The sequence below is a fragment of the Arvicanthis niloticus genome, chromosome 4 (assembly GCF_011762505.2).
Source record: "Arvicanthis niloticus isolate mArvNil1 chromosome 4, mArvNil1.pat.X, whole genome shotgun sequence".
Taxonomy (NCBI): domain Eukaryota; kingdom Metazoa; phylum Chordata; class Mammalia; order Rodentia; family Muridae; genus Arvicanthis; species Arvicanthis niloticus.
The window spans coordinates 1,624,877-1,646,299 of NC_047661.1; the positions used below are offsets into that span (position 1 = coordinate 1,624,877).

Here is a 21,423-nt window from a genome sequence, read left to right on the forward strand (position 1 = left end):
TTCTGCACATGAGATTCTCTCTTCCATCTCTTGTATTCTGTTGGTAATACTTGTGTCTATGACTCCTGATCTTTTTTTTTTTTTAGGTTTTCTATCTCCAGGGTATTGTCCCTTTGTGATTTCTTTATTGTTTCTACTTCCATTTTTAGTTCCTGCATGGTTTTGTTTAATTCCTTCTCCCATTTGGTTGCATTTTCTTGCAATTCCTTAAGGGATTTTTGTGTTTCCTCTTTAAGGGTTTCTATCTGTCTACCAGTGCTCTCCTTATGTTCTTTGAGAGTGTTATTTATGTCTTTCTTAAAGCCCTCTATCATCATCATGAGAAGTGATTTTAATTCTGAATCCTGTTTTTCTGGTGTGATGGGGTTTTCAGGGCTTGCTCTGATGGGGGAGCTGGGTTCTGATGATGCCATGTAACTTTGGTTTCTGTTGCTTATGTTCTTGTGCTTGCCTTTTGCCATCTGGATAACTCTAGTGCTGCCTGTACTTGCTGTCTCTGACTGAAGCCTGCCTTTCCAGTTATCTTGCTTGTGTCTGATCTCCTAGGGGTCCAGATGTCTCTGTGATCTTTTCCAGCTGCACTGATTACAGTGGTACCTCTAGGATGCCTCAGCATATGGTGCCTCCAAGGTAGCAGTCCAGCTAGGTGTCTGCTGTTCTGGGTGCAATGTCTCCTCTAGAATATCTCAGGATATGTTGTCTGAAGCTCTGAGTTCAGTTGTTCCTCTGTGGATCTGGGTTGAGTGGACCTTCCAGTATGTCTCAGGTGGAATCCGGGGTCCACACAACAGCAGACCTGGCAGAGGTCTGATCCAGGCCTCAGATCAGAGAACTAGTTTCTAAGACACTGTCCAAGTTAGAGCACCTGGGATCCCTGCTTCCTCTGGGCTCTTGGAGGTTGGGGGCAGAGCTGCCACCCAAGATCTGCTCAGTGCTCTGGCCCAGACCAGAAGGAACCCCAGCTCTGTCTTTCAGAGTTATTCAGGCTAAGATACTGTGGTTTGCCGGAACACTTGTATTTGTTTTTTATTATCCACAAGTGACTTTGATGATCAAATCTTGTGAGCTGTACCTCAAAACAGATGGACCTCACTGGGAACAATGAAGTATACGCTTTTGACATCTTTCTACAGGATTACTATAAGCACTAACATCCTGGGAGAACCCTGTATCCACAACAAGACAGCCATATTTTTCTAACTGGAGGAGATGATGGCCTTGCTCTGTAGACAGTTGCTCACCTATCCGCTCAGAATGAGCAGCATCCTTGTGTACAAGGCACTGTGGACCTACCATCTGCTCAACTGCAGACCTTTATGCTTTCAGCTTGTCTTACTGTCTTGACCCCAGCTGACTAGACTCTACTTTTCACACAAGGGTCCCTTTGCTGACTCTCAATGTGCCAGCTGCTCTCCCAACTCCAAACTTTGATGCTTCTTGCTCCCTCGGCTTGGAACTTACTTTCCTCAGGTATTCTCTCAGGTTGCTACTCGTTTGTTTTGTTTACATGTCTGTATTATGTCATCATCACAGAGTGGTCTCCCCTCCAAAGCCTGTATTAATTAGCTTCACCAAGGTGCCTCCTCTGTGCCCTGTACTCATTAGCTCCACCTCCTCTTATCCTCTCACACTTGCTTGCTTTTATGTCATGAAAGTTTCTCCTGGTTTAAAGTAAGAGTGCAGGGTCTATCTGTGCCGGTCAGAGGTGCACCTCCATCTTCTAAGAAGGCTTTCTGGAACACAGTACTAGTGTCTGCTAAATGAACTAAGGCAAACTACACACACACACACACACACACACACACACACACACACACACTTCCTATCTCCATAAATATTTGGGTTTTAAGACATTTCTGACTTCTCAGCTTTATTAACGTACGCTGCTGTTGAACGTTGATTTATTTTAATTAGGTAGGCAAACTATGAGAGCCAAGCATTCCTCTTTGAGTTTGAATGAATAATGTTTGGTTGCTAAAACCAATCAGTAACATTAATGATAGAAAAGAAGAGACAGAGTTAAATGTCACATAGGGAAACTGAAAATGCTGTCTGAGGGTGTGTCAACAGCAGTCTCAAAGGAAATAGATGTTTGCGTTCCTCTATTTGATCTGCTTCCTTTTAAAGAAGTCGTACTCAGTGTTTTTAAAGACTCGGGGATATTATCTAGATTAGGTAAACAAAATTAAACTTTTCAGATAATAATAAATATATAAATATCATTTTACAAATACTGTTTCCACATCGAAGGATAAATATGAAGATTAAATCTTTTATTTTACAAGGCTTAAAAGAGACATGAAACTTAGCCTTAATTATACATCAATGAAAAGAAATCTTAATCAAGAGTTTATTGTAATTGCATATATCCATTCTATCTTGAAAACTTTTTGAGGAATGAGCGCAGCTGCTGAAAGTCCAGGATCAGCCAATACTGTGATTCCAATGCTTCTTGTGCTTTGCACACACAAGCTCTATCTGTAACACAGCTGAATACGTTCGTTCGGTGCATTATTACTTTTCAAAAAAAAAAAAAAAAATGGCTTTCTCATTCAGTGGTAGGTGACTCAGCCAGATTCCTAAGAAACTAGCTCCACTCAACATCTTAAAGGATAATGATGTTCATCAGTAAAGTGATAGTTAAGATCAACAGTAGCCTCCCCAGTGAGACCAGGCTCTAAAACACATATCGGCAAATAGTGTACATTTATGAGCACCGGCATATATTAGTAGATCTTTAAGGCTAAGGACTAGTTCAGTAAACAGGTTAAAGAGTATCAAAGTCTACAATATATTTTTAAATGAGTGGCAGAAAATGTTTCCAAAAATAAATTTCTGTGTTAAAGACTTCATTAGAAAAACATCATAAGAGTATAGTAGAAAACAACATTTAAATTATTAGAGTATTTACATGGATTCCTTGTTATTCTGAGAAAGACCCGCTAAAGATGAATGCATAGGGTTTTTTTTTTTTTTTTTTTTTTTTTTTTTTTTTGCTATACTAAATCCATTTTCATGATGGAAATGTCATTAGACTTATATGGTTACATATAATAAACAGGATTTGAAACACATAAATTGTATAATCTCAAAATCTTCTTAGTCTTTTTAAAAAGCAAAATAAAATAAAATAAAATTAGTTATTGATACTTACATTCAATATTTTACCAAGTAGGTAAACCGCCTTTGAAATCTATATTTTACATTTTGGTCATTTGATTCAGCATGCATTTACCTTACTCTGGTAATTTAATTATATTACCAATAGCTTAGTTGTCATTGTATTTACCTGAAAATTTCATGTTGAACATTTTAAAAATATCTTGCTCTTTTTAAAGTTTTTTTTAACAGTGGTTACATATTTGAAAATTTAAGTAGTCATATCAATAACTGCCCTCCCTAATTATATTTAAAGAATAACTAAAGTGGAATCTTTGTACATATATTTTGAAAGCTTGGTTAGCATATAAGAAACTACACCAAAACGTAAAAATCAAAGTTATTGCTTAAACACTGCGTACTGTACGGTCACCTACTACATATGACTAACTGCATGCAGTACTTCAAATTCTACTCAAGAGCATTTTAAAATGTGCAGCTGGTTGTTTCTCTCTGAAGTGATCTGTCTTCACAATGATAAAATGAAACTGCCTCAAAGCTTTTTAATACCACCCTTGGCATTCTGCAATTAGGGAATTCCAGGTACTTACATCCGGCTAAAATTATATATATATATATAGTGTGTGTGTGTGTGTATGTGTGTGTGTATTTGTATATAAGTGTATGTATATATTTTTTTCTTTGAATTTCCGAGAATGAAATAAACAATTGACTACTTAGGATTAAAATGTATACTATTTGAACTATTTCAAAATCCATCATAATAAATAAATTTGTTCTAAAAAAGGTGGCTTCCTTGGAAGTTGATTTCTTAACAATAGTATTGTTTTGGGTATAGGATTGGCTTTCAGAGTATAAATAAATGTTTTTTTCCTTACCATGCCTTTCCCCAAGGAAGCCTTACAGTAGTCTAGCACCTTACATTACAAACTATTGTGCACAGAGAGCAGAGAGGGGTAATAAAGCATCATTTGTATCAGGGACTAAGGGGCTATAAACAGTAAGTGAATTACCAGTAAACCAAAGTCTTCAGGGAAACACCATTTTCCAATTTGGAGACGGAAAAGACATATACTATGCTACCCCATTTTACAGGTATTTTAATGACATATTTTGCATTAGATGAATAAATTTAACTATACATATATCTCTGACCCCCCTCCCCCAGTCCCCACACTTCTTTTTGAGAATTAAAATGCTTTAGGTTCTTCTTGGACCAAAGAAAATACTACAGTTCTTGGCTCCAGATACACAAGTAACTGTACCCTAAAAAGACTGTTGCATTTTCAAATGTGTAGGTTTAGCCCTAGTGAAAATAAAACTTGTGGATATAGAATTTAGCTTGCTGAATAATTTAGTTTTTATTATAAAAAATAGTAAAAATAGTAGGAAACTTTTCAACTAATAAAATTAAAAGTTTTGCAATTATAATGTATAATTGTCAATATTTCCAGTGCCTTCAAGCGTTCTTTATATAACAGCAACAAAGGAATCTTTTTAGATATTTTCAGCTTTATTTTAAAAGCTGTAAAGTGTTTAGCTATTGGAAAGGAATATGAACTGAGGCATATGATAAAGCACTGAAGGAATGCACTGTCCTCTTAGATAGTGAGTGCCCAGAGAGATGAACACTTGCAATTTATGGCTTGAAATTCTTGGGTCTAATCATCATCTTGGCCTGCTTGAAGGAGGACTTGTAGCCACCAGGCTGTGCCTGGCTTATACCAGGCCAGGTGCCCCAGAAAATTCCATTGCGGACACCTTTGTATTTCTGGTGATAATATTTGCCGTTTAAGTTTGCAGAGAGACATGCATCAAACCACCAGCCTGAGCTGTAATAGAGCCCACAGTTCCCAGAGGGGTACCGGTCATTGTCTCTGTCTGGGGTGGTGAAAAACCTCAGGTCATGGTTGTAGTGTCGACTGAACCGCAAGGCATCCCCTGCCGTGCCATTATAGTTACCAATGTGCAGTCGGTATTTGAGAAATTCATTAGCCACATAAAACTGATCATACAAGGCATAAAGTGTGAGACCATTAAAGTCTTTGAGATCTATTCTCAAAGTCATTTCCTTACTCTTGGTCAGAAGATGAATTTTATCATTGCCCAGCCAAAATTCTCGTTCAAGGTTTCCAAAGCCAGCTTTGTAGTCTTTCCACTCTCTGGTGAAGTTGGTGCTGCCATCAAGGCGAGCCTGCAGCACTGTCCAGCCTCCACCCATGGTCTCCATGTCACAGTAGACCTCAAAGCTGCTGTTCCTGTGATCAGGTGTAACTCTGTAGGTCCCACTGCTTCTCCTTCCTATCATGTAGTAGTCAGAACAATCTTTGTATATTAGATGTTGAACTGGAAGAGGGAAGAAAGAAAAGCACAAGAGCATTGTTTTGTTAGTCAAAACTATGCATCTCAAGGATTCTCAGACTCAAAAGCAATTGGGCAATTTACTTGCTGGTGATAGTGGAACCTGCTCCGCTGCACTCACGGTATGTTATGGTTAACATACCGTAACTAAGGCCTCAGAACCAACTGGTGTTATCAAGTATACACGACCGCCTTGGATGGCAATCATGGTGACAACAGACCAGTGACCTCCAGAAACTTTGCCAAACATTGTAACAGTTTCCACTGAACCCACACAGCAACCTTATGACGTGGGTATCACTGCCAGCTTGCTTATACAGTTAGTTAGTCTCCCAGAAGATCAGGGACTTTCCTCATGGCAACTAAGTGTTAAGTGACTGAGCTGGGATGTAATGTCAGGTCTGCCTGACAGAGTTTTGCTCTGTAACCATTATAGTCCTCTGTCTTAAAGGTGAGATGAGTTCAAGTTTCCTAGGATACGATCAGCGATTGTTACAGCAATCGTTATTTATGTTCCAAATGTTAACCTTCAGGGCACTGCATTGTTCTGAAACTCACTCTAATTTCACCTGAGAATTGTATAAAAGCAATTCCAGTTTAAAAAGGTGGGGGGAAGTGGCATTCTCCAATAATATAGTAGTGTTATCTTGAATTTATTATCCAGGAAGGTCTGGTCAGCCAATATTTCACAGTTTGGTTTCTAGAAGAATTATAATTATGCTCAGCGCAATCATTTGGTAGTTTTGTAGAGATTAGAGACCAACTATTTGTTCCCAGTTAATTTTAATAAAATTTAATAGTCAGGTAAAGAAAGTTTAATAGATACATGTAAGACACAAAAATCTGTTTCCAGCTATTTAGAACTCTGGAGAGTCTTAAACTTTTAGGAGAAAAGTAGATAACAGAATATTTTTTGTGTCATTAAAAGTTACATGCAGTGTCATTTAATATACACCTTGTGATGTCTCTTAAACATGAATGTCTACCTTGGTCATTAGTGATAGCATTCTATGACATGATGACCTGTCGTCTCTAGAGTTCCAAATGAAAGTTATCCCTACTATATCCCATCGGCTTCACAGTCAGCATGAACATAGATAGTAACACAGAGGTGACCCTCTAGGGTGTGGCAACCCACTCACAAGGGTCCTAGGAATGCAAGAATCGGGAAAACAATGCCATGGGCACAGAAGGCAGTTAGGTCTGTGACCTTAAATAGTGTGAATGTTAATTAATCGGGATGGTGAGGATGGATGTACCACTAAGTCTCTACGCAAAAGTTCTACACACACACACACACACACACACACACAGAGAGAGAGAGAGAGAGACAGAGAGAGAGAGAGAGAGAGAGAGAGAGAGAGAGAGAGAGAGAGAGAGAGAGAGAGAAGCTTTTATTCCATGTATAAAATCTCCCATTCTTTCTAGATATTTGAGAATCTAGCACAGCAGATTGTTTGTGTAAGCCTTATAGAGCCCATGAGCTGCTCTAAGAGGCTATCAGACAACCAAGACCCGATTCCCTGGGACCTAAGTAAGCATAGCCAAGGACCTTGCTGTAGCTATCCTGTGTTCAAATGCAAGAGCCCGGGAGGAATCTGCTTCTGCTCCTCTGTAGGTCAACCTAGCAGGGAAGGTCTAGAGACTGCAAGTGGCCTCTAAGGAGTACATCGAATGGAATTTTTGTAGTTAGATCATTTATACTATTTCTCTTGTCTCATTTGAGAAAATACTTGTTTCTCCTGCCATAACTTAACAGGTAAAAGTCTGACTAACTTATACTCCCTCAGGTTAATGTTTATCGTCACTATCTGGCTATACAGCTTTCGTGAGCAAACTCTAAGAACCTTATTACACCTACCTGGCTGTGGCTGGATGTGTTCTTGGCTGGGGCACTTGGAACACTTGCCATCCAAACTGTTGACCACAAAGGTTAGATTTGCCACTTTGTTGTCCACGTAGTTCTCGATGCTGTTCCTATTTACCAGATGAAGCGTCTCCAGGCGCCCTTGCAGCCCCTGGATCTCATCCTTCGCATTCTTCAGTTCCAAAGACAGCTTGTTCACCTGACTCTCCAGTTCCTGGACTCGATTATCCTCGACCATCTCTGCTCCATTCCAGCCGGGCTCTCGATGGTCGTCAGCCTGCAACTTGCAGTCTTGGCAGGATTTCTTCAGACTGTCCACGGCTTCCTTGAGGGTCCGCACTTCTTTGAGCACCTCCTCCATAGTGCCGAACTGCCGTGGGAGCTGGAGGGTCAGCGTGGGCAGGGTAAGCTCGAAGGGGCACTGGCTCCCCTCGCACCTCCCGCTGCCCTCCAGCCTCACGGGGCAGGCAGCCTGGGTGCTCGCATCCTCCAGCCCTTCAGTCAGGTTGTGCTCCTTCACTGCTCGGCAGGCAGCGAGGACCGCGGAGCTCAGCCACAGCCAGACAGGAAGCCTCATCCTGGCAGTGCGGCAGCCCAGCCCGACCCGGGGCTTTAATAGCCACGCCGCCTGACTCAGGCGTTTTGTGTTCCCAGAAAAGGGCGGGTACATGTGCATCACAGTCTCAGAAGCCACACAGGAGAGGGTCCTAAGCAAGTGCAGCCAGCCAAAGGCTGTCAATTCTTGACAGTCAAAACTATGCAGAATAGAATGCCTGCTGTGGGTGTCATGCATTGTATCAAGACTTAACCGCCTTGGTTTTTAATAAGGCACAAGGAAAGTCTTTTATTTAAAAAAACCAGTTGTAATACCAATGCTCAAAATATACCATATTATATATTTAGTCTACTAGTGGGGAAAGAATTTAAATGTCTAAATGTCTATGAGCTTCTTCCCAGTAAATGTCACTAAAATGGAAGTAATTCTGTTTCTTCTCTAGTTTGAGGCCCTGCTTTCTTTTTGAAGGCTAGATTGCTCCTACTCAGAACAAAGGCTGCTCTTTAAATGGACTCTCTGTGTCTCTCTGTTTCTCTCATCTGTTTCATGTCATCTTTGTAAAAGGGAAGAGAACTGAAAGAGGAAAGTAGTGCTGTTTTCTCCTGACTGCTGAGGAGGATACACAATTATCAGCGGTTAAAACACTTGGAAGTGCGTGGCTTTTATGTCACAGCCATTGGCTGTCTTTCCCCATCGCTCAGCTCAGGAGCTGGGGCAGGAAGACCACCTCTGAAGTTCATTGTGCATACTGACCTCATAAGATTTCTTATTAAAAAGGATTTTATTACTTGAAAACTTATTTCAGCATTACTGACACAGAAAAACCCAAATTCTTTATCTGTACCAATTAAGGCACTCTGTAATCTCTTATTTATTTACACCGGGTCTCAAGTAGCTCAGGCTGGCCTTGAACTCCTGATCTTCCTGCCTCTCCCTCCTAAACGCAGAGATCACAGGTGTGCACCACAACATCCAGTTCTCATATTTATATCGCTAACCAGAGTTCTCAAGACTTTTCTCTATGGCCTCTTAATTCTTAAAACTACTCTCTTCAAATTCTCAGAACAGGGAAGGTGCCTTAGCACTGCCTCCAGCTGGACACGACAAGCGTTAGCTTTGCTGAGCCCTCATTCCCGTTACCAGTGCAGGAGGACTTTGGATATTTTTTTTTTCGCAGAGTGTGCAGGGAGAAATGTGGTATATGAAGAATTTGTCAGATAAACCTTATGCCTCACTGTCTTCCAGCTTCTTCCAGACTCCCACTTTCCCTTCTCATTCCACCCCATATATCCAAACCACCTTTAGACCACAAGTTCACACCTTAAAACATCCCATTTCATCTCACCCTCCTTACCATCTCTCAAGCCAAGGTACTCCCCTGCTAGCAGGGAGAAGTGATTAACTGGGTAACTTTAAAGAGGAAGGATGGCAGATTGGAATTGCCTTGCAAAGTGGACCTGTATAGAATTAGAGTCCGACACCTTGTTAGCAAGCTTGGGCACTAATTTGTGTTTACCAGTCACGAGCTTACTCTAATTGTTGTGTAGTCAGTGCTGTACTCTACAGCAAGCTTGCCGACACCTTGCTCATCCATCCATTTATTTATCATATTCTAGTGAATGTGTATTCTATATGAATACACCACCACCAACTAATGCCTTTGCTGTTTTAGATACTAAAGGCCTCCTGTTTTCTTCATGACATCGCCCAGCCTGTACTTAAGACTTTCTAATGAAACCGTAAACACTTTTAAAACATTGTACATGGGACAGAAGCACGGCTTTCTGACTCGTGACATGGGCTCATTGTTCATCTCTTGGAATGGAGGATTTGCTCTTTGCGGGTTGTGGTTGATTGACTCTTGGGTACTCAGTGCACCACCTAGTCATGGCCTAATGTCATAGCTCCACCTAAAAAGCTTGTGTGCTGTCTGCTTGGGTGCGGGGAGCAGTTAAAATTCTCAAAGTGAATGGAAAGCCAGGGCTAGAGAGGTGGCTCAGTGGTTAAGAGCGCTCACTGCTCTTCCAGAGGTCCCGAGTACAATTTCCAGCAACCACATGGTGGCTCACAACCATCGGTAATGGGATCAGAAGCCCTCTTCTGGTGTGCCTGAAGACAGCTACAGTGTACTCATATACATAAAATAAATAAATCTTAGAAAGAAAGAAAGAGAGAGAGAGAAAGAGAGAGAGAGAGAGAGAGAAAGAGAGAGAGAGAAAGAGAAAGAGAGAGAGAGAGAGAAGCCACTTTGTTTATTCATTCCCTTGATGCTGACATATGATCTTCAGGATTCTCAACTTTAAAAAAAAAATCTTTGTCCTCAACTGGTGTGGTGACATTCACCTCTAATCTTCTCACTTAGAAGGCTGAGGCAGAAAGATCACAGTTTCAAGGACAGCCTGAGCTACATGCACAGCAAGATTCTGTCACAAAATACAAGTCTCTGATAACAAGGCAGACACCAAGCAACAACCAGAAAGAAGCTCAGTGTACCCCTGAAGCTCGAAACCCCTGGGGCAGAGCTGTGCCAACAGCTGTGCCAGATGCTCTCCCAGGCGGTCTCTTCTGTGGCCACCTCTCCATGCAGCTAAGAGAGGCAAGCAGTGAGTAATGAACTGGTAGTTCTGAGTACTTCTGAGCAGAAGGCAGAGCAGGAAGTTGGTCCCAAGTCTGACTCCAAAGTCTGTGCCCCTCCTCCTGTGCCTCACACAGAGAAACACATCACTGGACACTTGATAAGAACAACCTAGTGCTGATGTAAGTGCTTGGATCAGTTGGGGACCAGGGCAAGATTTAAACAACAACAACAAAAATAAATTCTCCTTCCTCTAGGATCATTTTATGGCTTCTGACCCAAAAGAGTATAGAATAGAAACAGCCAAAGATTTGCTGTTAAATCACCTGCAGGACATATACAGCTCGTTCATATAACCTGAATCTCGGGTTAGATGTTAATGGAGCTGGAATATTCCACAGGAACCTTGAGATGTCCATTAGCCAGGACTTATCATCACAACACCTTGTAATCAACCCTACAACAAACCAAGGCACTTGTAGGAGCCAGGAGGTTCACGGGCTGTGGGATCTCATGTTGTTGTCATCCAGTGAAATTTCCAGAACTTAGAAACTTTGATGTAACCGATCCTGAGGAAACGCATGTACTTACGTCTTAAATTGGAGATAAACACTAGTTCCTTTTTTATATTCTTGAAACAAGATAAACAATAAAGTATAACAAAGAAATTAACAACAAGTGAAGTGTGGCTATTGGCCGCCTGTCTTCTTCATTTCCTGTGAGTTGTGGTAGACACACCCTACAAGACATGCTGGGACTATCGTGTTGGACGACTCAAAAACTGTACTACTCTGTATGTGCCCCCTAAATGGTCCCACAGTTCTTAAGAGTTCTTACATTGTGGGTCGGAAATGCCCGTATGCTATATGCTTGATCATCAGGTCAGTACTACTGGGATGCTTTGAAATTTTTGAGGTAGCCCTGGGCAAAGGTCTATCTTCAGGTGATCGGAAGCTTGCTGTTATAGGACATCATGGGACCCCGATCTTTCATTTTCTCTTTCACTCCCAGCCATCAAGTGGATAGTTGTCATTATGCTATGCTCCATCAATGAAGGAACTGAGGGACAAATTACCTCAGGAATTTATTACAGCTATGGAACACTAACACAGACTGCAAATAAACTTTATTTATTTTTATATATATGAGTGTTTTGGCTGCACATATGTTTGTGTACCGTGTGTGCCTAGTGCCTTTGGAGACCAGAAGAGTGCATCAGATCCCCTGGACTGGAGTTATAGATAGTTGTGAGTCTCCATGTAAGTCCTGGGAATTGAACCCAGGTCCTCTGGAAGAGTAGCCAGTGCTCTTAACCACTGAGCCATCTCTCCAGCCCCACAAATAAATTTCGGTGAGTAGACAAGCTTTCAAAGATGAAAACATGAATAACTGAGAACTATGCATTTTGATAAAATACATGGCTTTAAATTCTTGGAAAGTTCTTTACATTTTCAGCTGGGATAATTAAATTGATTTTTACCTATTTTACCACTTGCATTCTTTAGAGCTTTGTTTTGTTTACATTTGGCATTTTGAAAAATATATTAATACAAATTTATATATAGTCTATAACATATGTATACATTTGTATGTTATATATAATATGTAATGTGTTTGTTATATAATCTATGTAACTTCAATTGTTGAATTTAGCTTAAAATATTATTTCAGTATTTTAGTTCATTGCCTAGTTATGGAAAAATGAAAATATCAAACTAGTTCTGTGCTAGTGAATAATTTATGCAACATACATGCCTTTTGAAGGTCTGTCTTTATATTCCTAGATATTCACTATTTAAATACTCCAAAGTCTCTGAAATATATATTAGCATGTAAAGTTCTAATAAACTTGAAAGGTCGCATCTACCGTTGCTGATAACTAAGGAAACTGGAATAAATATTATATGTTTAACAACCATATATGTGGAAACACATAGATGGTGCCTCGCCTAGGCCTTCACTCGAAATACTTTTAGAATGTTTTTACAAATGTAACATTCTGAGGTGAAGCATTAACTACTGTGTTTCTGCTTTGATCGTCTCTGTAACTGGGGCTGCTTCCTGTCACCTACTCACTGATGATCCTTATCAAAACCGGTGAAACTTCCCAACTCTTATGTCCCCTAAGCCTGTCTCTGTGTCTTGTCAATACCCCTTCTGCTCCTATATTTGACACAGAATTGTTCTGATTGTGTTTGCATGTATGATAAGGGCATAGATCCTGATTCTTGATATGAATCAATTGCAATGACGCAATTTGCAGACAAAAAGATAGACTCGAGTTTTATCATTCACATATAAATTCAAAGTAAATACTCATTTTGTTACTAAGATCATCTCAGAAGGTACCAAGTTGTGAGAAAGAGAAGAGCCTTGTAGTTCTAGTCAATGAACCTTAATGCAGAACGTCTGCTGACTCTCAGGCCCTTAACAGTGTCTTGAGCAGCTCTGATTGACATTGTCATCTGACATTGACATCTCTAATGTCACATTAGAGATCTATCATGTCCTTTACAGGAGCAGCATTTTGTGATCCTAAGTGTCAGGCCAGTCATTGGTTTCAATAGACATGACAATGGCCTGTGTATTTTCAGCTGCTCCTCTCCTCCATGTCAACCAGGCTCCCACTAATCTTGGAGATAAGGACTTTAAAAAGGAACAAGAGAAAACAAACAAAACTGGATGCTCTACTGACTTCATGGTGGGGGCAGGCAGTGGCTTGAAGTTGGGAGCAATGATTTTCAAGCCTGAATCAGCTTAGGGTAGAAGATATTTAGCTTTTAAGTGGGGTTCACTGAGTGCACCCTCCCTGTATGTCCCTGGCCCCATTATTTAAAGAATTGTTTTTGATATTGTGTGTGTGTGTGTGTGTGTGTGTGTGCGCGCGCGCGTGCGCGCGCGAATGCAGGTACCCTTGGAACCGAGAAGACGCTATCTGGAGCTGGAGTTAGAGGTGCTTGTGAGCCACCTGATTTGGGTGCTGGGGCCTCCGCAAGAGCGGTAGATGCTCTTAACCACAGTACCAGCTCACCCTGCTAGCCCAGTTATTTTTGTCATTGTTGCATGGTTGGATTTTTTGTGTTTGACAGGGTCTTTCTATGGAGAGCAGACCAGCCTTGAACTCACAGAGGTCCACCTGCCTTGGCTTAAAGATTTGGTTTTTTTTCCCCCTGCCTTTTATGAAATCAAAAGTTTTAAGATTATTTTATATAAATCAGACCACAGATTGGCTCCAGGTCTTTAGAGACCACAGGGTGCTGGACTCAGTCTGCCTGAGCAGAGCAGAGCCTTTTGTTTGCTCCTTTACCTGCTTTGAACCCTTTCCTCCTAATCCTCCTCCCCAGCTACCTCCCCTCCCCCAACCCCTCCTCCACAAGGGGACGAAAACAAAAGGGGAATGTTTATAATGAGCCTTTGTTTACAGTGAAAGGTTCTTAACAGAGAGCCACATCCCCATACAAACAGCATATTAACTTTCACAGGTCTAACATGAGTACAATGTTTATTAGGTGTATATATGAAAGAATCTGCAGAACGCACGGGACAAAGACACAATTTTAGCTGGGCATAGTGGGACACACCTCTAATCCCAGTACTCAACGGGCAGAGGCAGGCAGATCTCTTTGAGTTTAGGCTAGCCTGGTCTATACAGTAAGTTCCAGAATAGCCTGAGCTACATGGTGAGACCCTGTGTTAGCAAAAACAAAACAAAAAACAACAAAAACAAACAGAGAAAATAAGACAAAACAAAGTTTTATGGTTTATGTCCATGTAGTCTTATGGATACCAGGTTTCTTAGCTAAGGGTTGTTTTATCTTTTTAATCTCTGCTACTTTCCCCTCTGTTCTTGACTTTTTAGGTCTTTGCTTCTGAATTGGGTGAAAGTAAAGAGGAAGCAGTTGCTTTTAGCAACTAAAAAGCATGTTAGGCCACTTAGGTTGCTCCTTGCTACTCCCCAAACACCCAGCATCTGATGTTCATTATGTGGTCCATCTTTTCTAATTTTTCCTCCCATCCCCACCCAAACGCAGTGACAAAAATACAGTGGAATGGAATGAAGTCGATCCCAAGAAGATGAAGAAATGGGAGAAGGGTAACAGAGGAAATAGCAGCAAGAATCAGGGAAACGAAAGTGAGCCTGAGTGGACGTGGCAGAGGGAGCCTCAGAGCATCAGACAGAAGTGGCCCCCCACTGATGGTTATCATCAAGACTGATGGTGACCAGTATTAGTGATAGCTGCTTTAGCTTATGTGATAATGTCCATTGACAAAGTTAAATAAACTTTTAGGCTATCGAAATTTCAAATAGCTCAACTTTACGAAACTGCACATTTTTAGCCAACAGACACAATCCCCAGATGTTGCAAGGAATACTGCTGTGAACTGTTTGCTATCATAACAATACGCTGGAATTTCTTGAGCTCTCTGTACTTTAAAGTGCTGTTAGGGTAGGAAATTGCAAAACTAGCATTGTCGGGTACGAGTAGAATTAAGTAACATAAAATAGAACAAGCAGCCGGTAGAGTTTATTCAGCGTATTACACAGCTATTTGACACTGCTTTGGCCCAGTACCTTAAAATCTCCATAACGTTCACCTTACCAGCATCAGTCCTTCAGAGCCGAGGAACCAAAGCCACCAACCTGACAAAAGCTGCAAGCCTGACCTAGTTTTAATGGTTATCTCATCCAGACGGTGCCTTTAATATTAGAAAACTAAAAACAAACTTCTAAAAAATAAAATTTCTCCACATCTAAATTAAGTGCAGTGTTTCAGAGATTTTAGAATGTAATACAATTTCCTTAGTCTTTCAAAAATAATTGAGAGTTCCTAAATGTTGTAGCCACATGCTTTGTTGCATATGAAGTTCAGTTTCATCATTGTGGTAGTTTGAATAGGAATGGCCCCCATAGATTCCTGTATATAAATGCTTCACCATAGGGAAGTACGGTCTTGTTGGAGTAGGTTTTTGCCTCGGTGGAGGAAGTGTGTCACTGCGGGGTAGGTTTTGAGGTCTTTTACACACTCAAGCTACGCCCATTGTGGAACACTGGCTCCTCCTGCCTTCAGATCAAAAGGTAGAACTCTCAGCTCCTTCTCCAGCACCACGTCTGCCTGGACATTGCCATGCTTCCCACCATGATGATAATGGACTAAACCTCTGAAACTGTAAGCCAGCCCCAATTAAATGTAACTCTTTGTAAGAGCTGCCTTGGTCATGGTGTCTCTTCACTGCAATAAAACCCTAAGACACCCAGTGTATAATAATCTGTGTCTAAAGTATTTTCCTATTTGTCTTTTTACTAAGACATTTTCATATGATATACATTGATCATATTCTTTCACCTCCATTAACTCCTCCAAGACCCCCTCTATCTCTCTACTCAGCCAATGTCCTCTCTCAAAAAGAAAAAACAAAAACCAAATGCAACAACAAAAAACTCTAGTAAGAAAAATAAATAAGAAAACAATACAAAAACTACAGCAGAAAACATGGAGTCTGTTTTCCATTGGCCAGCAACTCCTGGGCAAGGGACTGCCCTCGAGTGTGTTATACTACGTGACACTTCATTGGAGAAGACAGATTCTCACTTTCCCTGCAGGTATCAATTGCAAATGCCTTCTTGGTTAGGGCTGGGACTTTGTGTCCACTTCCCCCTCTCAGTCAGGGCTGGGACTTTGTGTCCACTTCCCCCTCTCAGTCAGGGCTGGGACTTTGTCTGGCTTGAACCTGTGCATGCCTCATGTGCACTGTCGCAGTCTCTGAGTTTGTATGTGCAGCAGTCCTGCTGTGTCTGGAAGACACTGCTTCCTTGGAGTTTTTGTTTTTGTTTTTCACCACCTTTGGCTTTTGTCATCTTTCCACCTCCTGCTATGCATGGGTCCCTGAACCTGGGGGCAAGGATTGATAGAGTATTCTGTTTAGAGCTGAGTGTTCCAAAGCTTCTCCTTCTCTTCACATTGTCCCGTGTGAGTCTCTGTGCTAATTACATCTACTGCAAGAAGTTTCTCAAATGAACAATGCACTGCATAGCAATACATCATTAGGAGTCATTTTTTTTTTTTTTGCTATGATTATGTAGCAGAATAACAGATTTTCCCCCCTATAGCCAATGGCCTAAGTAGTCTGGGGTTCTTGGCCTCTTTAGCAGTGCCAGATATGAGTTCTAGCTCACAGAGAGAGTCCAATCAGAAAATTGACTCCTTCTACCACATAGATGGTGATAAGCGTCTTTGCCAGCTGAGCCACCTGGCTGGCCTCTTGTACACGTTACAGCATAGCAGAAAACAAATGCTAACAAATGTGAGGCTCTGATTCAGTTCTCAGTACTGTACAAAAGCGAGGGGGGAGAAATGTACAAGACAACTGAAACCATACTACGTTTTTTTGTTCTGGTAAAATATACATAATGTAAAACTTACCATTTTAATGACTAAATATCTAGTACTTAACCACCATTAAGGATATCCACACTGTCATTAGTTAGTTACTACATAATTCATCAGCAGGACTCCTCGCCATCCCACTGAAACTCCATGTGTATATATAACTTCCGATTGTCTTCGCTCTCCCTAAGCATCAAATAACTTCTTTTATAATTGGAACCTATGCCTGGCTTACTTCATTTAGCATAAGTCTTCACATTTTAACCATGTTGCTGGTTGGTATAAGAGTTTTGCTATTTTATGAGGGCTGAATTGTGTTACATTGTTCATTTCAACTTTTTTGTGTTTAGGTTCTTTGAAAATTTTTGTTGACACATAATATTTGTATACACTTATATGTGTACATTGGGTATTAATCAACACAAAATAATTAGTATAGCTCATCACCTTAAAATTTTTGTTGTCTTATGATAAATACATATAGAATCTTCTCTTGTAGGCAAGAGTTGTGGCAATGCCTTTTAACAGTTACACTCAGAAGTTAGGAGTCTAGCGGGCACAATCATGAGGGCACCTGGGCTACAGAGCAAAACTCTGTCTCAGAGAAAGAAAGGAAGGAAGCCTTTATTTTGAGTTGTACAATGACTTGTATATTCACCCTGCATATAGCTTCTCTTAAAAATCTTTGTTAAGACTTACTAATTGTATATCTTAATAGGCTTTATTGTGGCTCGTCCACACATGTATGCAACGTACATAACCCAACCATGGTTTTCCCATTTTGCTCATCTTCCCTTCCCCAAATCTCTGGTGATCATTATTCTCCTCACTGGTCAACATTGGTTTTAGTTCCCACATATGAGGTGGACACTGAGGATACTGGTTTGTCTCTGTCTAGCTTGTCTCACTCAATAATGTCTTACAGTCTTGTTCATTTTCCTGCAAATGTTAATATTTCATTTTTCTTTGTGTCCGAATAAAACTCCATCATGTATATATCACATTATCTGTTGCTGGGCACCTAGGCAGATACATGTGTTAGCTGCTCTGAATAGTGCTGCAATAAATATGGCACATAGTATCTCTTTGGTGTGCTGACTTTATTTCATTTGGATATAACCTGGGTAACCTTTGGATATTGTCTTAGTTTCTTTTCCTGATGCTGCAATAAAACATTCTGACAAAAGTGGTTTAAAGAGACACAGTTTATTTATTCCAGCTCAGAGTTCAAGGCTACATAGTCCATCATGGTAGAGAGTCAAGGCGAGAAGAGCTTGAAGAAGAGTAGTGAATGATCACTCTTGCACAGCTCTCTCTTCTCTTATGCACTCCAAGATGACAGCCAGAAAATGGTAACACTCATAGTGGGTACATCACATACACAGTGGGAACCTCAGTCAACACAGTGATGACAGTGATTCCCCAGCAGCTTACTGGGGGACCATTTTCCAGTTGATTCTAAATGTCAAGTTGACAGTTAATCCTAACCACCAGGCCTACTATACTTAAACTGAATGGTAGCCTGACAATTTTGTAGTTTTGAGGAACCTCTGTGCTTTTAGCCATAGTAGCTACAGACATTTACATTCCCTCTAAGAACATGTAATAGTTAATCTTTGCTGAATTCTCAAAGCTCCACCTCTATCCCTCTGCCCAGTCATTGAATGTTGGCTCTTTATTGACTAGTCATTCCCATGTAAGCACAAATCAAAACCCTAATATCTTACCTCTTTTGTCCAATAAAAAAGGCTTTTTTCTCTCAGACATAAAATTGAGCACAACTATAACAATTGTGTAAGTTATAAAGTATGATATATAAATAACATCCAGTACATCATATTTGTCAATTAGATAAAGTACTCTATCACCTATCCTGAGTTAAAGAGTTTACAATTCTATATCTTAATTATGTTCTGACTTTAACTTGTATTATTATCTGAAACCCATCCTTTCAAATCTATATGACCTTCCTCAATGCTAAACAACTTAAGTTTGATTATGAGACTATAACTAGTCTTCAACTCTGTCAGAAATCTGAAAATGAATTAAATATACCTGAATATATAGGAAGCATAAAAACATAGCTTCCAAAACTTAAACAAATTGTAGAGACAACTGACCACCTGGACAGTCCCCTATTCCTCAAAACATCAGAGCATCTATCTTTAGCCTTCTGGCCCAGAACCATCTGACAGACCTTGAATGAAGCAGCAACTATGAAGGACTTGCTTACTCTGTTTTGGCAGAGCTAAGCTCCTGACTATTCTGCATTGTGTGTTCTTTCCTAGACAGTATTTTTTTTTAATCTGTAGATGAATTAAGGCAATTTTTGTCCAGTGGATATCTTGCCATAAGTGGAGCAACTCCATATGGAGATTTTGATGCTTAATTTCTTTGAACCATGAAGGAGTTGTTTTGAGTTGTGGAGCACTATATGCTAACTAATCAACATTGATTACCTCACATATTTCTGGGATGATTCTTGGAATGTTTCAGCTATGGTCACCAGAGTGCATAGTGGACATCTTGAGCTTATCCCTCCTGTTCACGTGAGATGTTGTACGTCCAGCCATTGTCTCTTCAGTTCCCATTTGGCAATCACTCCAGTTCAGTAACCATCTTCTGCTTTGTGTGACTGTGACATCAACCATCTTAACATCCACATATAAATGAACCATGAACCTTTGTCACTGCCCTATATCTACCACTCTACTTATATAGTAGCTTGTTGCAAATGATAAAGTGGCCATTTTTGCTGAAGGCTGAGTAGTATTTGTGTACTTAAAACTCATTTGATTTATCCACCCATCTGCTGATGGGACATATCAGTTGATTCCTAATCTTGGGTATTATGGACAGCTCCCCCTCTAGCATGCAATTTCATCTTCTTTGTATATATGTGCAGTAGATTGGTTTGTTGGGTCCTTGCTCTTACCTTTATGAATTTATTTCTTGTATTGGCATATACAACTCTAGATATTATGTGTGGGGATAAAACTCAACTTTACTCTCTTGTCCAATAGTTGATGGGCTGTTTCAGTAGAGTGTTTTGATGAGTTAAATTATTTTCTGCTTTAGCTTCAAATACCACATTTTGTTACTTGTTGAATTACACATAAGTGAGATGATATTCATAAGCCTGCTGGTTTCTACACTGATACTGCTCTCTTCGTCATAGAGTGTAAATAAATATCACATACTTCTAACACACCTTAAATCTAAAGAGAAGTTCACATGTGTCACCATTTTTACCTTTTTAGTAATTCATTATTGAACTAGTTATACAGTTTGCATTTTGAAAAATCTCTTTGATTAATTTGAGACTTAATTCTTCTTGATATATTTTATTATCCTCAAACATTTGTCTAAATCTTTATGTTTTCTCATATATCTTCGTGGTTTTCTTTATAAGAATCTCACAACTCTCTGTAACTCTAGCTCCAGGGTATCCGACACCCTCACACAGATGTACATGCAGGCAGAATACCAATGCACATAAAATAAGAAAAAAACAAGTCATTTAAAAAGTTAAAAAGAAAAAAAAAGTTCTTTTGTGTATATGAATTTTGTAATGGTTATCAAACTACAAGTATAATACTTATTTGCATTTTTGTGGAAGGCTTTTGTCTAGGTAAGGCTAACAGTCTTTTCTTTTTTTTCTACATTTTTCTCTTCTTTAAGTACTTTGTAAACACTTCCTGAATTTCTTGTGTCCAATAAGCATGCTCCAACCAGGTGAACCCTTTCATATTTTGGTGTTAATGGGAATTTTCTTAGATTTTCTTAATTTGGGAGGTGCTGGCTATGTGCCTGCACTTTAGCATGTAACATAGTCAGTTCTCAGTGATTAGCATCTGTACCTCCACAGTAACATATTGACACAACAGATTTCCTTCAGCTCTTCAGTCTCACTGATACTTCTTTTTACACATCAGACTCCTATTTTACAATGAGCTGTTGCTTCTTTTAGTAGGGAGTGCTATTTGTAAACAGAATCTGTAGACCAGAGACATTTGTTTCTGCTGGATAGACTTTTTTTCTATTCCTTTCAATAGAAAGAGCTGAAAAAGATAAATATTTCAATACCAAAAATATATCATGTTCCTATTCTAAGTCAGTAACACAGCAAATTTACATAACTTCTTCATTCTCACAGATGCATCTTTTTTATACATCAAAACCGTATTTTACAATCACCCTCTTATAGTTACTCATTCACCACCCCACAAGAAAATATAATTGTTTCAGAAGAATTCTACCAACAACATGACTATAAAAACAGATGTGGATCTTTTCCCTTAGGGAACAAACCAGTCATGATTTCTTTCAGAATTGCAATGGTCTCTTCACCAACTCAAAACAGTTATGTTTATTTTTTTATGACAGTGATTGCTTTTAGATTTTATAATTAAGCTATTGTGTTATTCTAGGTTATGTCTACAAAACAGAAAGTGTGGGAAGAACTTAAGCCTCTGCCTACAGCTTATTTATCCTGTTTCCTCCATCTCCAATCATGGCTCTATTTTAAGGTTTTTTTTCCTTTATATTTATAAATGCC

General features: G+C 39.8%; 2 protein-coding genes across 5 annotated transcripts in view; one reads left to right on the plus strand and one right to left on the minus strand.

Moving 5' to 3' along the window:
- The window catches only part of Ccdc146 (coiled-coil domain containing 146), a 124,074-nt gene that overhangs the window by 50,554 nt on the left and 52,097 nt on the right, over positions 1–21,423 (plus strand). The gene's annotated exons all lie outside the window — the stretch shown is intronic.
- On the minus strand, positions 2,253–7,974 carry Fgl2 (fibrinogen like 2). Its single transcript, XM_034500230.2, has 2 exons — positions 7,343–7,974; positions 2,253–5,466 (listed from the first exon to the last, which is right to left on the minus strand). The coding sequence occupies exons 1-2, from the start codon at positions 7,923–7,925 to the stop codon at positions 4,760–4,762; spliced, it is 1,290 nt and encodes a 429-aa protein (XP_034356121.1). The 5' UTR covers positions 7,926–7,974; the 3' UTR covers positions 2,253–4,759.

Excerpts from the sequence above, each read along its gene's own strand:
- Fgl2 (XM_034500230.2), bottom strand. The coding sequence starts at position 7,925 with ATGAGGCTTCCTGTCTGGCTGTGGCTGAGCTCCGCGGTCCTCGCTGCC. Across the intron at positions 5,467-7,342 it reads ACACATCCAGCCACAGCCAG|TTCAACATCTAATATACAAA; the intron begins GTAGGTGTAATA and ends TCCCTCTTCCAG.